Here is a 12,857-nt window from a genome sequence, read left to right as displayed (position 1 = left end):
TGAAGTGCTTTAAAATCTAAAATTCATGCTTGATCAAATCAGATATCTAATTGCATATAAAATATATTTTAATATATTATCCAATATTATACACAAATATTTATCTACAAAAGTTCTATTTTCCGTACATTTTACTACTGAAAATCATCAAGCATACTTAAAAACTAGTAACATTAGCTTCTGTTTTTTGAAATGAAAAACTTTATATTATAAAAATCATAAAATTAAGGTCATTACAAAAATATTATCAATGCCTTCATCACATAATCAATTTTACCTTATCTTCTACATATACTTTGCTCAATAATAATAGAGTCAATTGCCGAAAGGAATTTCTTATTAACACACGTCAAGCCCAACAAAAGTCCCAAATTTGCGAAAAATTATTCTGCGGACATCGGACTGTCCAGAAACGAATCAAAACGTGCTACATCACCCAGTATATAGCAGTACACATCCGTGATACTAAGAAAAAAAAAAATAGCGTTACACGTTTTGATTCACTTCCGGACGCCGTCCGTATCCATATAGAATAATTCCATAGTGCCAACCGTTTTGATAATATTCTACATTTTTTCTCCCTTTAAAATTGAGACACAAAAAATTATATTTATGAAAATAAGCAATGAAAATACAATAATTAAAAAAATAATAATAATGTGTGAATTCAATCCTAGCTCTGAAAGAAAACAACAGAGACTAGCAATTGTTCTATGAACATAATAGCTTAAATTAGTACCAATAAAAACCCCACAATTACCCCAAAACAAACTATTATTGATTATACTCAGTATTTCACACAAATGAAATACTCATACTAACCATATTTATATATCTATATAAAGATCAAAACCAACTTCAAATACAACAGCTTAAGCTAAAATCACCATAAATCATCTACACTTAACATGTCAGAACTTCAAAAAACATAAAAGAAGAGAAGGCCTAGGCTTGATCGTAGCTACATCTCTTCATTTTCTATGTTGCTCCATGACTACTTCCCCCACCACCAGGCCCTCCAAGGGAGAGAACTACACCTTGGAGGTCACTGTTCAGCCTCGCCGGCTGGGCCTTCAAGACATGGACAGGGTCGGGGTGGCCGGCATGGTGACCGCCTTCTTGGAATAAGAAACTGGTCTTCTGTGGTGGCCTGACATGGATGGGGATGGATTGAGCTGGAGCTGTGGATTGCTGTGGAGCAGTTGCTGGGCTTTGAGAATGTGTTTGTTGTCTTGGAACTGCTACTACACTTGGACCCTGTATTGAATACAAAATGGATGTTTAGGATCTTGGAATGAGCAAGCAGGGAGGAGCAGAAGAAGATGAATTTCATGATTTGATTCAAGTTTTTTTTTTTCTGTTTTTTTTAGTTTTGTTTTCATTGGTGTTATGTATTTTATAACACTCGAATATTAAGTATTATTCGTGTGCTATTCTATTCTATTCTATTAACTCTTTCGAGGATTTCATCCTATTAGATGTTAATTTCAAAAGATTATGTTCAAAATTTCAAATGAGCGGTCCTTAAATTTACCAAACTATCACAAATATTGATCTAACTTTGATTTATGATAGGACTGTTGTAATCTATATATATTAAACCTTTCATCATATTGTAACTATGTTGCCTCAAAAAGGGAAGATGTGTATAAATATATTCTATATGATACCAAAGCTTTGATCCAATTCCCCCTCTCCACACTTTTGATTCTCCCCCTTCTCATCACCGGTCTGCTTGGTTTCACACAAGGATTGTTGTGCGCCTAAATTTCAAATATGCATTATCGCAAATCCCGCACCTCCTCTTTGTTGACTATTCCAATCAATAATGATGACATATTTAGTCTACTTGTTAACACACACCTCGTCACCTCTATCATGACTATTGTCAAGCATGTAACATTCGAGGTCATAAAGTCAAACAGTTTCGTGTCTTTTGATTAGTTTCCTCCTAACTCACCATTGGCTTATGCTCAACCAAAGCCTTGCTCTTAGAGATCTTGTCCACTTACCTAATGTCAACCATGCACCCACTACAATGCTAACAATACTCTAATCACTCTCACCTATTTGCTAGACAATGGTCTTTTTATCTCGCACTTCATATGATGCCATTGATGATGTTATTATTGTGATCACCTTCTTTGCTACTTCCCCTCATAATTTTTTTCTTCAATATATTCTTTGTGTACCTAGCATGAAAAAGACCCTTAATTACACGTATCAATTTTTTTTGGCATGATCATGTATCTATCAAATTCCTACCGACAATTTTTTATGTCAAAGATTTACGCTTAGGACACTCCTTTTGACGAGCAAGCTAAAGTTGGTGTATATGAAATGGCTAGCACCTTGCACTACTCGCCTATACTTTTCCCATTCTAGTGTCAAGACCTTTTCTTCTGAGTAACATCAACCACTAGGCAAACTTATCGTCCCCATTGCAATTGCTTATCAATACAATAAAACTCAAAACTTTTATTTTCTTTCTCCACTATTGTATCTTTTTATCCTCTTGAAACATTATTCTCGTTTGTGTGTATCCACCCGTATAATCCTATGATGATTTCAAATACTATCATGTTTACTCTCTCTTTTCACATTTAATATCAAGATTACTATATCTACAAGTAAAATCATATTTTTTTTATGGTATATCAATTAAAATTACTATTACATGCTACTTATTCATCTTTGATCATTAGTTTATTATGTAGATAAAATATATAAGATCTAATGCTTCATCTTAGCTCCAAAAAAAAAAGGTTTTTTGTTGGTTCTCTATAACATATCAAATATGTTTTTATTTATTTTTTCATTATGAAAAATAAAAAGCAAAAACAAATCAAAGTCAAACAGAGCTTAAGCATTTCTTGTTCTTGTTCTACTTAGTAATGCTATAATATCCATAAGAACATTGGGAGAAATTCTCTAAATAAGATGGAATAAGTATTGCATTCAAGCTTACTGGAGCAAACAAGACACCTCTGAATATTTGACCTTTAACATTGGCAGTCATCAGGTAGCCAGAATCAAAAGCTCCATCTACTGTACCATGAACCTCAGCCCCAAACTACACAAGTTTAAAAAGAAAAAACACTAATCAATGGAGTTTTTCGATCATCATTTACCCGTTTTATCGAATGAAGAATACTGTTCAAAAATAGACTCACCAGGGGAGGAATGGCAGGCCTCACAGGCGGAAATTTCTGATCAGATGTCAAGAACTGCATTTCGTGCTTTGGAGGGACAACCGCGCGAAGAAACTGCTCAGTTTTAGTCTTTCTTCCAGCTTCTCTGCTCACACCATGTGCATCTTGGCAAGCCCTTTCTTTCCACTTGAAATGAGCAAAATGCGGTTGCAATGGCAGTATCTTGTGGCCTTTGTTACAGGAAGAGAGCTTCTGTGATGTATTCTGTTCTTGGTCTGATTGAGATGGTGAAGAGTGTTGGGAGAGTGAAAGAGAATGTTCCTCCTGCTCTGATTCAATATCCAATACTTTTGAATCATCGGCTCTCCTCCTTTTCGCTCGCAAGTTATCTGATCAAAAGGCAATAAGAAAACATAATTTTTTCAAAGAGTTTAGAAATGTAATAATTTCAGTATATGGATCAGGTCTAACCTGGGCTGCGAAAAATAGCACTCTTTTGTTCAATATCCACCTCAGGAGGCTTCCGGTTTAAGTCTCCATTATTCAAAATCACATTTTGCTGAATCATAGTAAAATTTTAACCGTCAATGTTGTGATATAATACTAGATATACATCATGTAATGCTATTTCTGCTTACCTGATTATCTGCTCTTAAAAATTTCTTCTTCTCTTGGCTCCAATGGTTACCGAAAATCTTGCACATCGACACGTTGTAACGACCATTGGGATGCTCTGATCCTAATTGCAGTATCAAGAGTTCATTGAGCGGGCGCTCATCTTCTCCGCAACTGCAAATCCAAAATCAATTATTTTTTAGATGATTTTATTTCATAATCTACGCCATTTTTTAGTAAAATGGTAGATATTGGGCTTTAAAACCAACCCTCCATAAATAGCGATATCAGCATTAGCAACCACGGCAGTATGAGAGAACCGCCCCTGCGGCTGTTGGCCGCGAATGTCGAGTTGAGTCCAAGCACAGGTGGCCACATCAAGAACCCAAACATCACTGTAATATTGCTTATCACCAACTCCACCAATAATGTAAACCTATGAATAACAAAGCCTCATACATAAGGATACTAATGAAGATTATTCCATAAATGGAAACCTTGTCTACCTTTACTTCAACTCATTCAATTAGAGACTTGCCTTTGTCCCTATAGTAACAGTAGCATGACCAGCTCTAACTCCAGGAGAAGATCCCTGAACCATCAACTGACAGTATCAAATACAGATGTTAGTAAACACTAATGGACTTACGGTGAAGCTTATAATGAAAAAATGAGTGAAAATTCATACCCTTGACCAAGACATGGCGTCGGTGTCCAGAACATCAACTTCACCGTGATAACGATCGCCGCAATCACCACCATATATTAGAAGTTTATTGCCAATGGCAACTGCAGTATGGCTATCTCTAGGGGCCGGAGGATCTCCTTTCACCTCCGGCGAAGTCCAAGTCATGGTACTGAGGTCCAGAAAATGAACATCACTCAAATAGTTAGCTTCACCTTCTCCACTGCCTCCAAATATTACTAGCCTATCTTCACCAATAAGAGTGGCTGTGTGGCTTTCTCGTGGAGAAGGCGGAGTACCATTGCAAGTAGGTTTGCTCCATTCTTTCATCCGAAGATCCAAGATGTGAAGATCATTTACCTTCTTTGCACCATTTGTGCCTCCTAAGACAACCATTCTTTGGCCTATAATCACTGCGCTGTGACTATCTCGAGTGCCCGGTTTGTGGCCGGTGGTGGCAAGAGAGCTCCAGATCATTGTATCAAGATTAAGAGTAAGCACATCACTGAAATGCAATCCACCACAGCATCCCTATGGAAAGAAGATAAATGCATTCAAGAAAAACAATCTATTAAGACAATAATAAGCTACTTAATGTGCTCATTCTTCAGAAAATTTGTTAAAAAAAGAAGCCATAAAGAAAAACTTTAGGAAATTATAGAGGACTCTGTCAAGCTCTCATCAAACAACAGAGAGGTTTTTATATCACAAACATGTTCTGAAGCTAATCAAACAACTGGTTAGCTCACTACAAAGGAAGCTGCTCTTGATGAGTTCATAACACCAGATAGGGAGGTGCAGGTTTCATAAGATGGCAATCAAAGCTTGAAACATCTAAATAAGACTAAAAAATACCTGAGCAAGGTGAGGTATTACCCTTGAAACATTGGGAAAAATGACTAAATTAAGTAGATAAATCCTACATCTAATGAAAAAAAAAGAGCAAGAAGCCTTTTTTACAATATGATTGTAGAGATATAACTGAGAGGAGGTTCTTACAAATCAAGCTAATTGATTACTTCAAAGAATTTCATGTCACAGTTAGAATAAGGGGGACGAAAAAGTATTAAGTTAAAACAAATTGGTAAAGCAGAAAGTAGCCAAGATATAAAGAGAAATAGAACTCACATCTCAAAGACAAGAAAGTTGATTTCTTTAGCAGGAAGAAGAACATATATGAACTGCTTCGATCCAGGAAAATAAAAAGCACCATAAAAGAGGAGCAAGAGGGAAATAAAATCATGTCAGTGGCACAAACTTACTTACCCCGAAAACATAGAGGACGCCATCAGAGAAACAAGCAGAGTGCCCCCATCTCTCAGGAGGGTTAAATCCTATCACCTTCGGGTAGAGCCACATTGCCTTTCTCCTCCTCACAGCTTCCCCTCCACCCAACGATCCCATTCCTCACCAAGCAAAAACAATAGCAGAACAAAGAATAGCTCAACAACTCAATAAACTCCTTACCTCCACACCCTGTTCTTGATAAGATAGCAGGAGGAGAGAGAGAGAGGGAGAGAGGGAGAGAGGGAGAGAGAGAGTCAAGAAGGCAATGAACACGGTGAGTGAGAAAGCAGATGTGAGTGTGTGATGGACAAGGAAAAGATGGGTGCTTTCACGTCGAACAACCACTGTGCCAACAAACAGGAAGAGATGGTAGGGGTGAAATCACTGTTAGAAAGGGAAAGAAACGGGAGAAAGAAGGAAGTGCAAAGAAACATGAAAACTATCCTTTTGAAGAGAAGGGACTGCCCCCAAAATATCCAAAAGGCTGTAGCTAAAGGCAGCTCTTTGAGATGTGTTGGGAGTACTGTAGAGGTGATGTAATATCATGGGAGGGTGACTGTTACAACATGATTGATAAGAGAAGCAATAGAGACAGAGCGCAATGTGAGAAGAGAGAGAAGAAGGAGAAGAGGGAGAAAGAAGGGGGAGTGTGGGGCAGTGTGTAGCATGGGAATGTGGGAGATGTCACAAATCTTTCATGATGTTCTCACTTTAGTTTGGGTGTACCCATCGCTTTCCTACACTTCAAACCTGTCTAACTGAAAATGATGGGAGGTGGGGTATTGGGCTGTGGGAGATGATGGGAAATGTGTTTTTGGGGTTTGGTGAGGAGAGTTTTCTTTCCAAGAAAAGAGAAGGGAAGGCAATGGCGTTTTTCCTCCATATTTATCCTTGGCCTTGGCCTTCAAATTGTTTTTTTTTTTAATTTGGATTCAGATTTCTTAACTTTGAAAAAAGTATAAGAACACTTAAATAAATTAATGTTATATTTTTACATGAATTAATATGAAATAATGTCACTATCCATATTTAATGATAGTAGTTTATAAGTTCCCATAAATATATACTCCCTCTTATTTTCTTTTTTTTTATATGATTATTTAATAAGTACTCCCTCTTATTTTCATTGTTGGCTCTTATGAAGACCTATTAGGATTTTTGGCAATCATCTATTTTCTTCTTTGGTATTTAGTGTCTCATATATATATATATATATGGTATTTAGTGTCTCATATATATATATATATATATATAAAAGATCAACTTTGTTTATAGCTCTATTCCTCACTAATAACTTTACCCTTACATGAAAGCAACACATATATGTTAATGCAATGGTTAGTATAAGACTTAGTAAAAAATAAATCAAAGTTCTAGTATAAAAGTATGGTATATGTTGGACAACATGCATGATTATGTATTGATGTTATATATGTAATTTCTCACAAATTTATATAGGTGGAGAATTTATCATATACTTAGAAAATCATCACAAGTCATATAATAAGATTATATTATGTTACATCATACTTCATTTGTCAAATATGATTGTAAATATTTGCATTTAGAATCATGACACATAAAAATTATAATGGTATCACAATTTATAGTTCATATAGAATATAAGTATGTATAAATTATCATTAATGCTAGCATATAACATGTTATTTATCATATGAACAACGCCTTGTCAAAACAATATGTCATATGTAATATCATATCATATGCTTATAAATTAAGCAAGTTCTTTTAATTTCCCATATACACCGTTGTAGAGCTCCCTCCTACTACTTTCACATTACTATAATGTAAGAAAAGCTCATCACATTGCTCTCCAGCAAGATAACATTTCAATTCACACCATAACATATAGTAATATAACGATTTTCAAGCTAAAATTAGATTAAGCATCAAGATATCAAAATATGATTAGGTTAACATATTATAACATGATGGTATAGAGTGAGGTTATTAATATGGATTCTTATTTTTCAACACAATAAATAAATAAAATTTTATTCATAAGAAGAATTGGAAAATCATAGAATAAGATGATGCTTCATTGAAATTTCCTCTCCCTTTCCAATTATCCAACTCCTCATGTAGCCCTTTTTTCAATAAATCTCTTCCTCTAAATTCCCAATCCCCGCTAGAAGTCTCTCTTTGATCCTTCCTTTATAGGTAACTCATGGCATCCCTTTATAATGATAGGGAATGATATTAATATTAATAATACTAGGAAATAATAATAAATGTTCAAATGATCCTAAAGTTTTACATTAATTATATAGTACATCTCTTTGAAGATGAGGGTGGAGCCAATTTGTGCATGTTGTCATTGATCATCTTCAAAACATTGTATGATTCATACATGATTAACTTGATCATCTGACATTCATCTTTCAATATCATTTCACTAATATGGAGCCAACCAAAATCATCATTTTTAAATTCCTTTCCTTCTCCTTGGAGATAATGTAAACACTTGTAGCATTACTATGAGTACTTTTGTGAGTTTTGTATGGATCATCGTGAATTTTTAAAATTCCTTTCACGAATCTTTAGACTCTATTGATATGTTCTTATATGTTATATTGGGATATTGATTTTATTTAAAACTCTCAGTTCAAAAGAATTTTAGGTAAATATACTAGTCATGCCTCATATAGAGATTAATTTATTGAACTTTGTTTAGCCCTAATAAATGCAAATAAGATAAAAGGCATGCTTTCATCCTATTCTTTTCAAATTCCACAGGTTAAATCATCTCTTGATAATCTTAATTATTATGATATCTGTTACTACTGAGCTTGGTAAGATTTTGATATATTTATGTACATTTTAATATTATAATTAATGAGTTTAGAGTTGAAATGAAAAGTCTTAAATTTAAATAAGAAAATTTTTTATGTCAACGTTGAGGCATTTACTTCTATTCTATGTTTGGGAGGAGAAAATGTACGTGGGAGAAGGGTGGCGCTACATTTTGTGGTGCTTCACTCTCTATATAATGAGGAAGTTTGAAGGAGCATTACAGTACTGGAAGAGAGCGTTGTGGCGTTGAGCTCTCTATCTAGGAGTATCTAAATATTCTAGCTGAACACGGTGGCATTGATTACAAAAATAGGTTTATATATCCATTTATCATTTCCACATCCCCACCCCCTTTAGCATGCCAGAGAAGGAAGAAGAGAAAAGAGGAGAGAGGGATAAGAAGTGGGGTTATGGAGGCCATAGTGCACGATTCATCAGCCTGGTTAGTTAAGGATATTAAAGAGCTTAAGGTAGTCTTATGTTTCTCTATTTCAATAATTAATTTGGTTGGAATATAGTAAAACTTTATGGGGTTTTAATCATTTTATGTGAGTTTACCGACTTTCCTTCATGTAACTTTCTATATGATGTATTACTCATTATTTTAAATATTTTGACTCGTAGAATTTGAAATTTCACCACATGATTTTCAATGTATGAATTTGGAGTACTTTTTTAATTTTATGTTAACTATATTAATTGGAATGTGTCACGGTAAAATAAAAGCACATAAATGGTATTCTGAATATTTCTCATGAATGCTTTTGATGTTGAACAGTATGTTTAAGTTTAACCTCTATATTTCCAACTATAATAAATGTACCATTTTAGTAAGTTAAGTAGATGTTATAAGATAGTTATACATATTGTAATGTTCAGGTTTATACCATAATCATGTTTTCATTTGAAATTGAATTGTATATGACTGATGTTACATGTGGGGAGATAAACACGCCCAAGTACAAGTTATATTTTATGGGCAATACATTTTGGAATATGTATTATTCCTTCTTTTTTAGACAAAAGTGAGACAACCAAGTGGAGTTATAAGTAAAAATGAATTTATAAGGAGAATAAGGTATGCCTCCATCTCATATGGATGTGAGATCAAGTGGAGGTATAAGGGAAAGTGGGATTATAAGTAGACATTAGGATATATGCATAAATTCCTATTTGTATAATGCATTTAAGGGAGATGAGGAACATGTTGGGACCTTTTTGTGATCTTTTTCTCATCTTTGACTGGAGACTGTATCTGTGGCCTTGTCCCTATATTTATTGGTTTAAATAGTGGAGATTATATCAATTTACACTTATTCTCTTTATTCTCTCTACTCTCTAACTTCACAAGCAGGTTCTTATCTTACTAGACATATCTACAAGTAAAGTCTGGCATTATTCATCGAACAAATTTGGATTCAATACTTTTAATTAAAAATATATATTTCATCAAATAGAAATTATTTTTTATATTATTAATATGTTTGGGCGGACTAACTAAACTATTCTAATTAGAATTATTTTAAAATTATGATATATATAATACAAGTATTTTTTAAAATATAATTATATTCTTAATTTTTAATGATGTAGCCGTAATATTTTTATATAAATATTTATAAAATATATATATATATAGGCCCAGGGCCGGTACCCTTATTCTAGCTCATTTGGAAGATAAATTTTTTTGTGCAGAGTTCTTAAATTATATGTATATAATATGTATAAAAATTTGATACATATTATATAAATTTATATCCAATATGTATGCTCACAAATCTGAAATGTTCTTTCAGACCGAACTCCGCAAAAAATAATTTCTCCATTTGAAAAGCTCGAATTTGACCTCATTTTTCAACCCAATTGATTAGTTTTAAATTAACTTTTTTATTTTTTTTTATTTTACTTTTAATATAAAAATAATTTAAAATATTAAAGTATATTATTAATGCTAATTTAAAACTAACTTTTAAATATATTTAAAGCTAATCAAGCAATTCGTGATGAGCTTATAAGTCTAGTTAGGTTGCCTTTGAGCTATAGTTTGTATAATATATGAGATCTTGTGTACGCTCCCTCGAGCTTGAACTTGTGCTCTATAAGATCGACTTGTGACCTTATTAATTAGTCGAAATTTAGCCTGAGCTTGATTTACTTACACCTCCCTTCCCCCTCTCTCTCTCTCTCTATATATATATATATATTACTTTTATATTCTAAAAAATTTAGAACTTATTGAAAATTGTCGATACAGTAATTAAATTTATAATTTTGAAAAAAAAATCATTTTAATTTGTTGATGGGAAATTTTAGCTTTCAATTAAGAGATCTTTATGTATGTAATGTATGTATAATTTTAACTTAATTGATCTAAATATTTTAAAAAAAAAAAACTAAGTGACAATTTTTTTTAATGTGAAATAATAAATAATAAAAAGAAAATACTTAGAGTTAAATATAGAGAGAGAAAACCAATGAGACCTATCGTGAGAAAAGACATCTCTTGATGCATATCATATCAATGAAGACCTCTTTCTCTCTCTTGATAAATAATGATATGGACCGTTTGATTAAGATTGGGAGAGAGAAATATGTTCTTTCTTATCAAACGTCAATCCCAATAGCCCTAACTAAAGCTTTCTTTAGCATTATGAATGGATTCTATTTATTTACTAATTTACCAGCAGGAATATCATTTCTCTTATGTACGGTTGCGATAAATTTTAGCATTTTATTCTCATAATTGTTGATTAATTGAAATTTATGCCCCTCTAATAGTCCAAATAATATAGGATTTTATTATCATTTAAAAACTTTTTTTTTTTTTTGCATGTGATCCATCTTTTGAAATAAGTATCACTAGCATTAATTAAATTTCAATCAAAAGAATTTCATAAAAAAATAAAAAATATATTCTTCGAAGCGATTAGAGAAGAGTTTGATGAACTGTTCATTGCATGATTTATTTGGGAAATGCAGTATCTCAAAAGGATGTAAGAGATTGTGATGGTTAAAATTCAAAAGGGAAATAAATGATGCGAGTAAAGTTTAAGAAGGTGAATATAATACATAATCTAAATATTATTATGCTCTTTTGAATATTAGCTTGATGATAAATTTATTCATATGCTTCTCAATAGTTTTCTTAGCGTTTTCTTGACATAATATAGGCTCATTATAGTTGAAATAAAGTAATGATTATTACTAACATCTATACTTTATAAAGTCATGTGGATTAATGGAAGATAGATTAAGATAATGCCTTAGATATTACCCATTTTTTTAGCCAATCGAGCTTAGGAAAAGGCTAAGTTTCATGCAACCACCCATACGTCGGACATGGATCGGGGTGTAAACAAAGCGAGTCGAGCTCGAGTCGGGGGGTGTTTGAGCTCAACTCGTCTATCAAATACCGAGCTCGAACTCAAGTCGAGCTCAAGCTCGACTCGCAACATAGAAATGAGCTGTTGAGCCGCTCGATTTGGTTTCCGGCCCTCCATTCGTAGTTTCCCATCCCCATTTTTTGGCTAGTGGCAGTGGATACGTCCAATTCGATGTCCTCATCCTCACGCGGAATGGTGAAACTTTATTTTTCCCTTTGGATGAAAAAAATGGCTTGCATTTTTATTTTCTCTTGTATGAAACATTTAATCTTGGTACAACAACTTCTCTTGGGAATGTACTTCGACTTTACTAATTATTACTTTAATGCAACTTCTTGGAAACTGTTGCAGATTTAAATTTAATAAAAATTTGAAACTGTTGCACTGTAGTTGTAGCTTTTTTTTTCGGCATTAAAACTAACTATAGAGTTGCACTATAGCTACAGTTTAATTTTTTTTAACTACAACCCTTTATTTTTTTAAGATTTAAATTTAATAAAAATAGTAATTATTTAATTAAAAAAACCTAAAAATTATTCGAGCTGGCTTGTGAGCTCACAAGCCAAGCATCATCAGGTTCAAACTCATGCTCGTTTGCTAAACGAGCTCAACTTCAACCTCGAGCTTGACTCATTAGTTTAATAAGCTCGGCTCGCGAGCCTATAAACGAGTTGAGCTCGAACCAGCTCGGCTCACCATCTAGAGGCAGAAATCAGCAAAAACCTACCAAGAAGCAAATGAAATAAGCAGCAATAACCCAAACAAGGAAAAGCAAGCTGAAGCACCACTAGTGGTTGCCAACAATCCTCGGTAGTCCAGGTGGTGAGCAAGAGCTTGCCACGTCATTGCCCATAATAAAAAAAGCCACTATTAACCCCCAGCACACATCCACCCAAACTAAAGCGAAGCACATGCATCCTC

At 33.5% G+C, this 12,857-nt stretch overlaps 1 protein-coding gene across 1 annotated transcript; it reads right to left on the bottom strand.

Moving 5' to 3' along the window:
* Positions 1–721: 721 nt before the first annotated feature.
* Positions 722–6,396, bottom strand: LOC110093591 (rab9 effector protein with kelch motifs). Its single transcript, XM_020818524.2, has 9 exons — positions 5,719–6,396; positions 4,456–4,983; positions 4,306–4,371; positions 4,037–4,203; positions 3,791–3,941; positions 3,624–3,711; positions 3,174–3,541; positions 2,969–3,073; positions 722–1,257 (listed from the first exon to the last, which is right to left on the bottom strand). Exons 1-9 carry the CDS (start codon positions 5,854–5,856, stop codon positions 979–981), a joined length of 1,890 nt encoding a protein of 629 aa, XP_020674183.1. The 5' UTR covers positions 5,857–6,396; the 3' UTR covers positions 722–978.
* Positions 6,397–12,857: the final 6,461 nt, after the last annotated feature.

This window comes from Dendrobium catenatum, unplaced genomic scaffold (assembly GCF_001605985.2).
Source record: "Dendrobium catenatum unplaced genomic scaffold, ASM160598v2 fragScaff_scaffold_333, whole genome shotgun sequence".
NCBI lineage: Eukaryota > Viridiplantae > Streptophyta > Magnoliopsida > Asparagales > Orchidaceae > Dendrobium > Dendrobium catenatum.
The sequence above is the reverse complement of the archived record's forward strand: the minus strand, read 5'-3'. Positions and strand labels throughout refer to the sequence as shown.

Excerpts from the sequence above, each read along its gene's own strand:
- LOC110093591 (XM_020818524.2), bottom strand. The coding sequence starts at position 5,856 with ATGGGATCGTTGGGTGGAGGGGAAGCTGTGAGGAGGAGAAAGGCAATG. Across the intron at positions 4,372-4,455 it reads ACGCCATGTCTTGGTCAAGG|TTGATGGTTCAGGGATCTTC; the intron begins GTATGAATTTTC and ends TGATACTGTCAG. Across the intron at positions 3,074-3,173 it reads GGCCTGCCATTCCTCCCCTG|TTTGGGGCTGAGGTTCATGG; the intron begins GTGAGTCTATTT and ends AAACTTGTGTAG.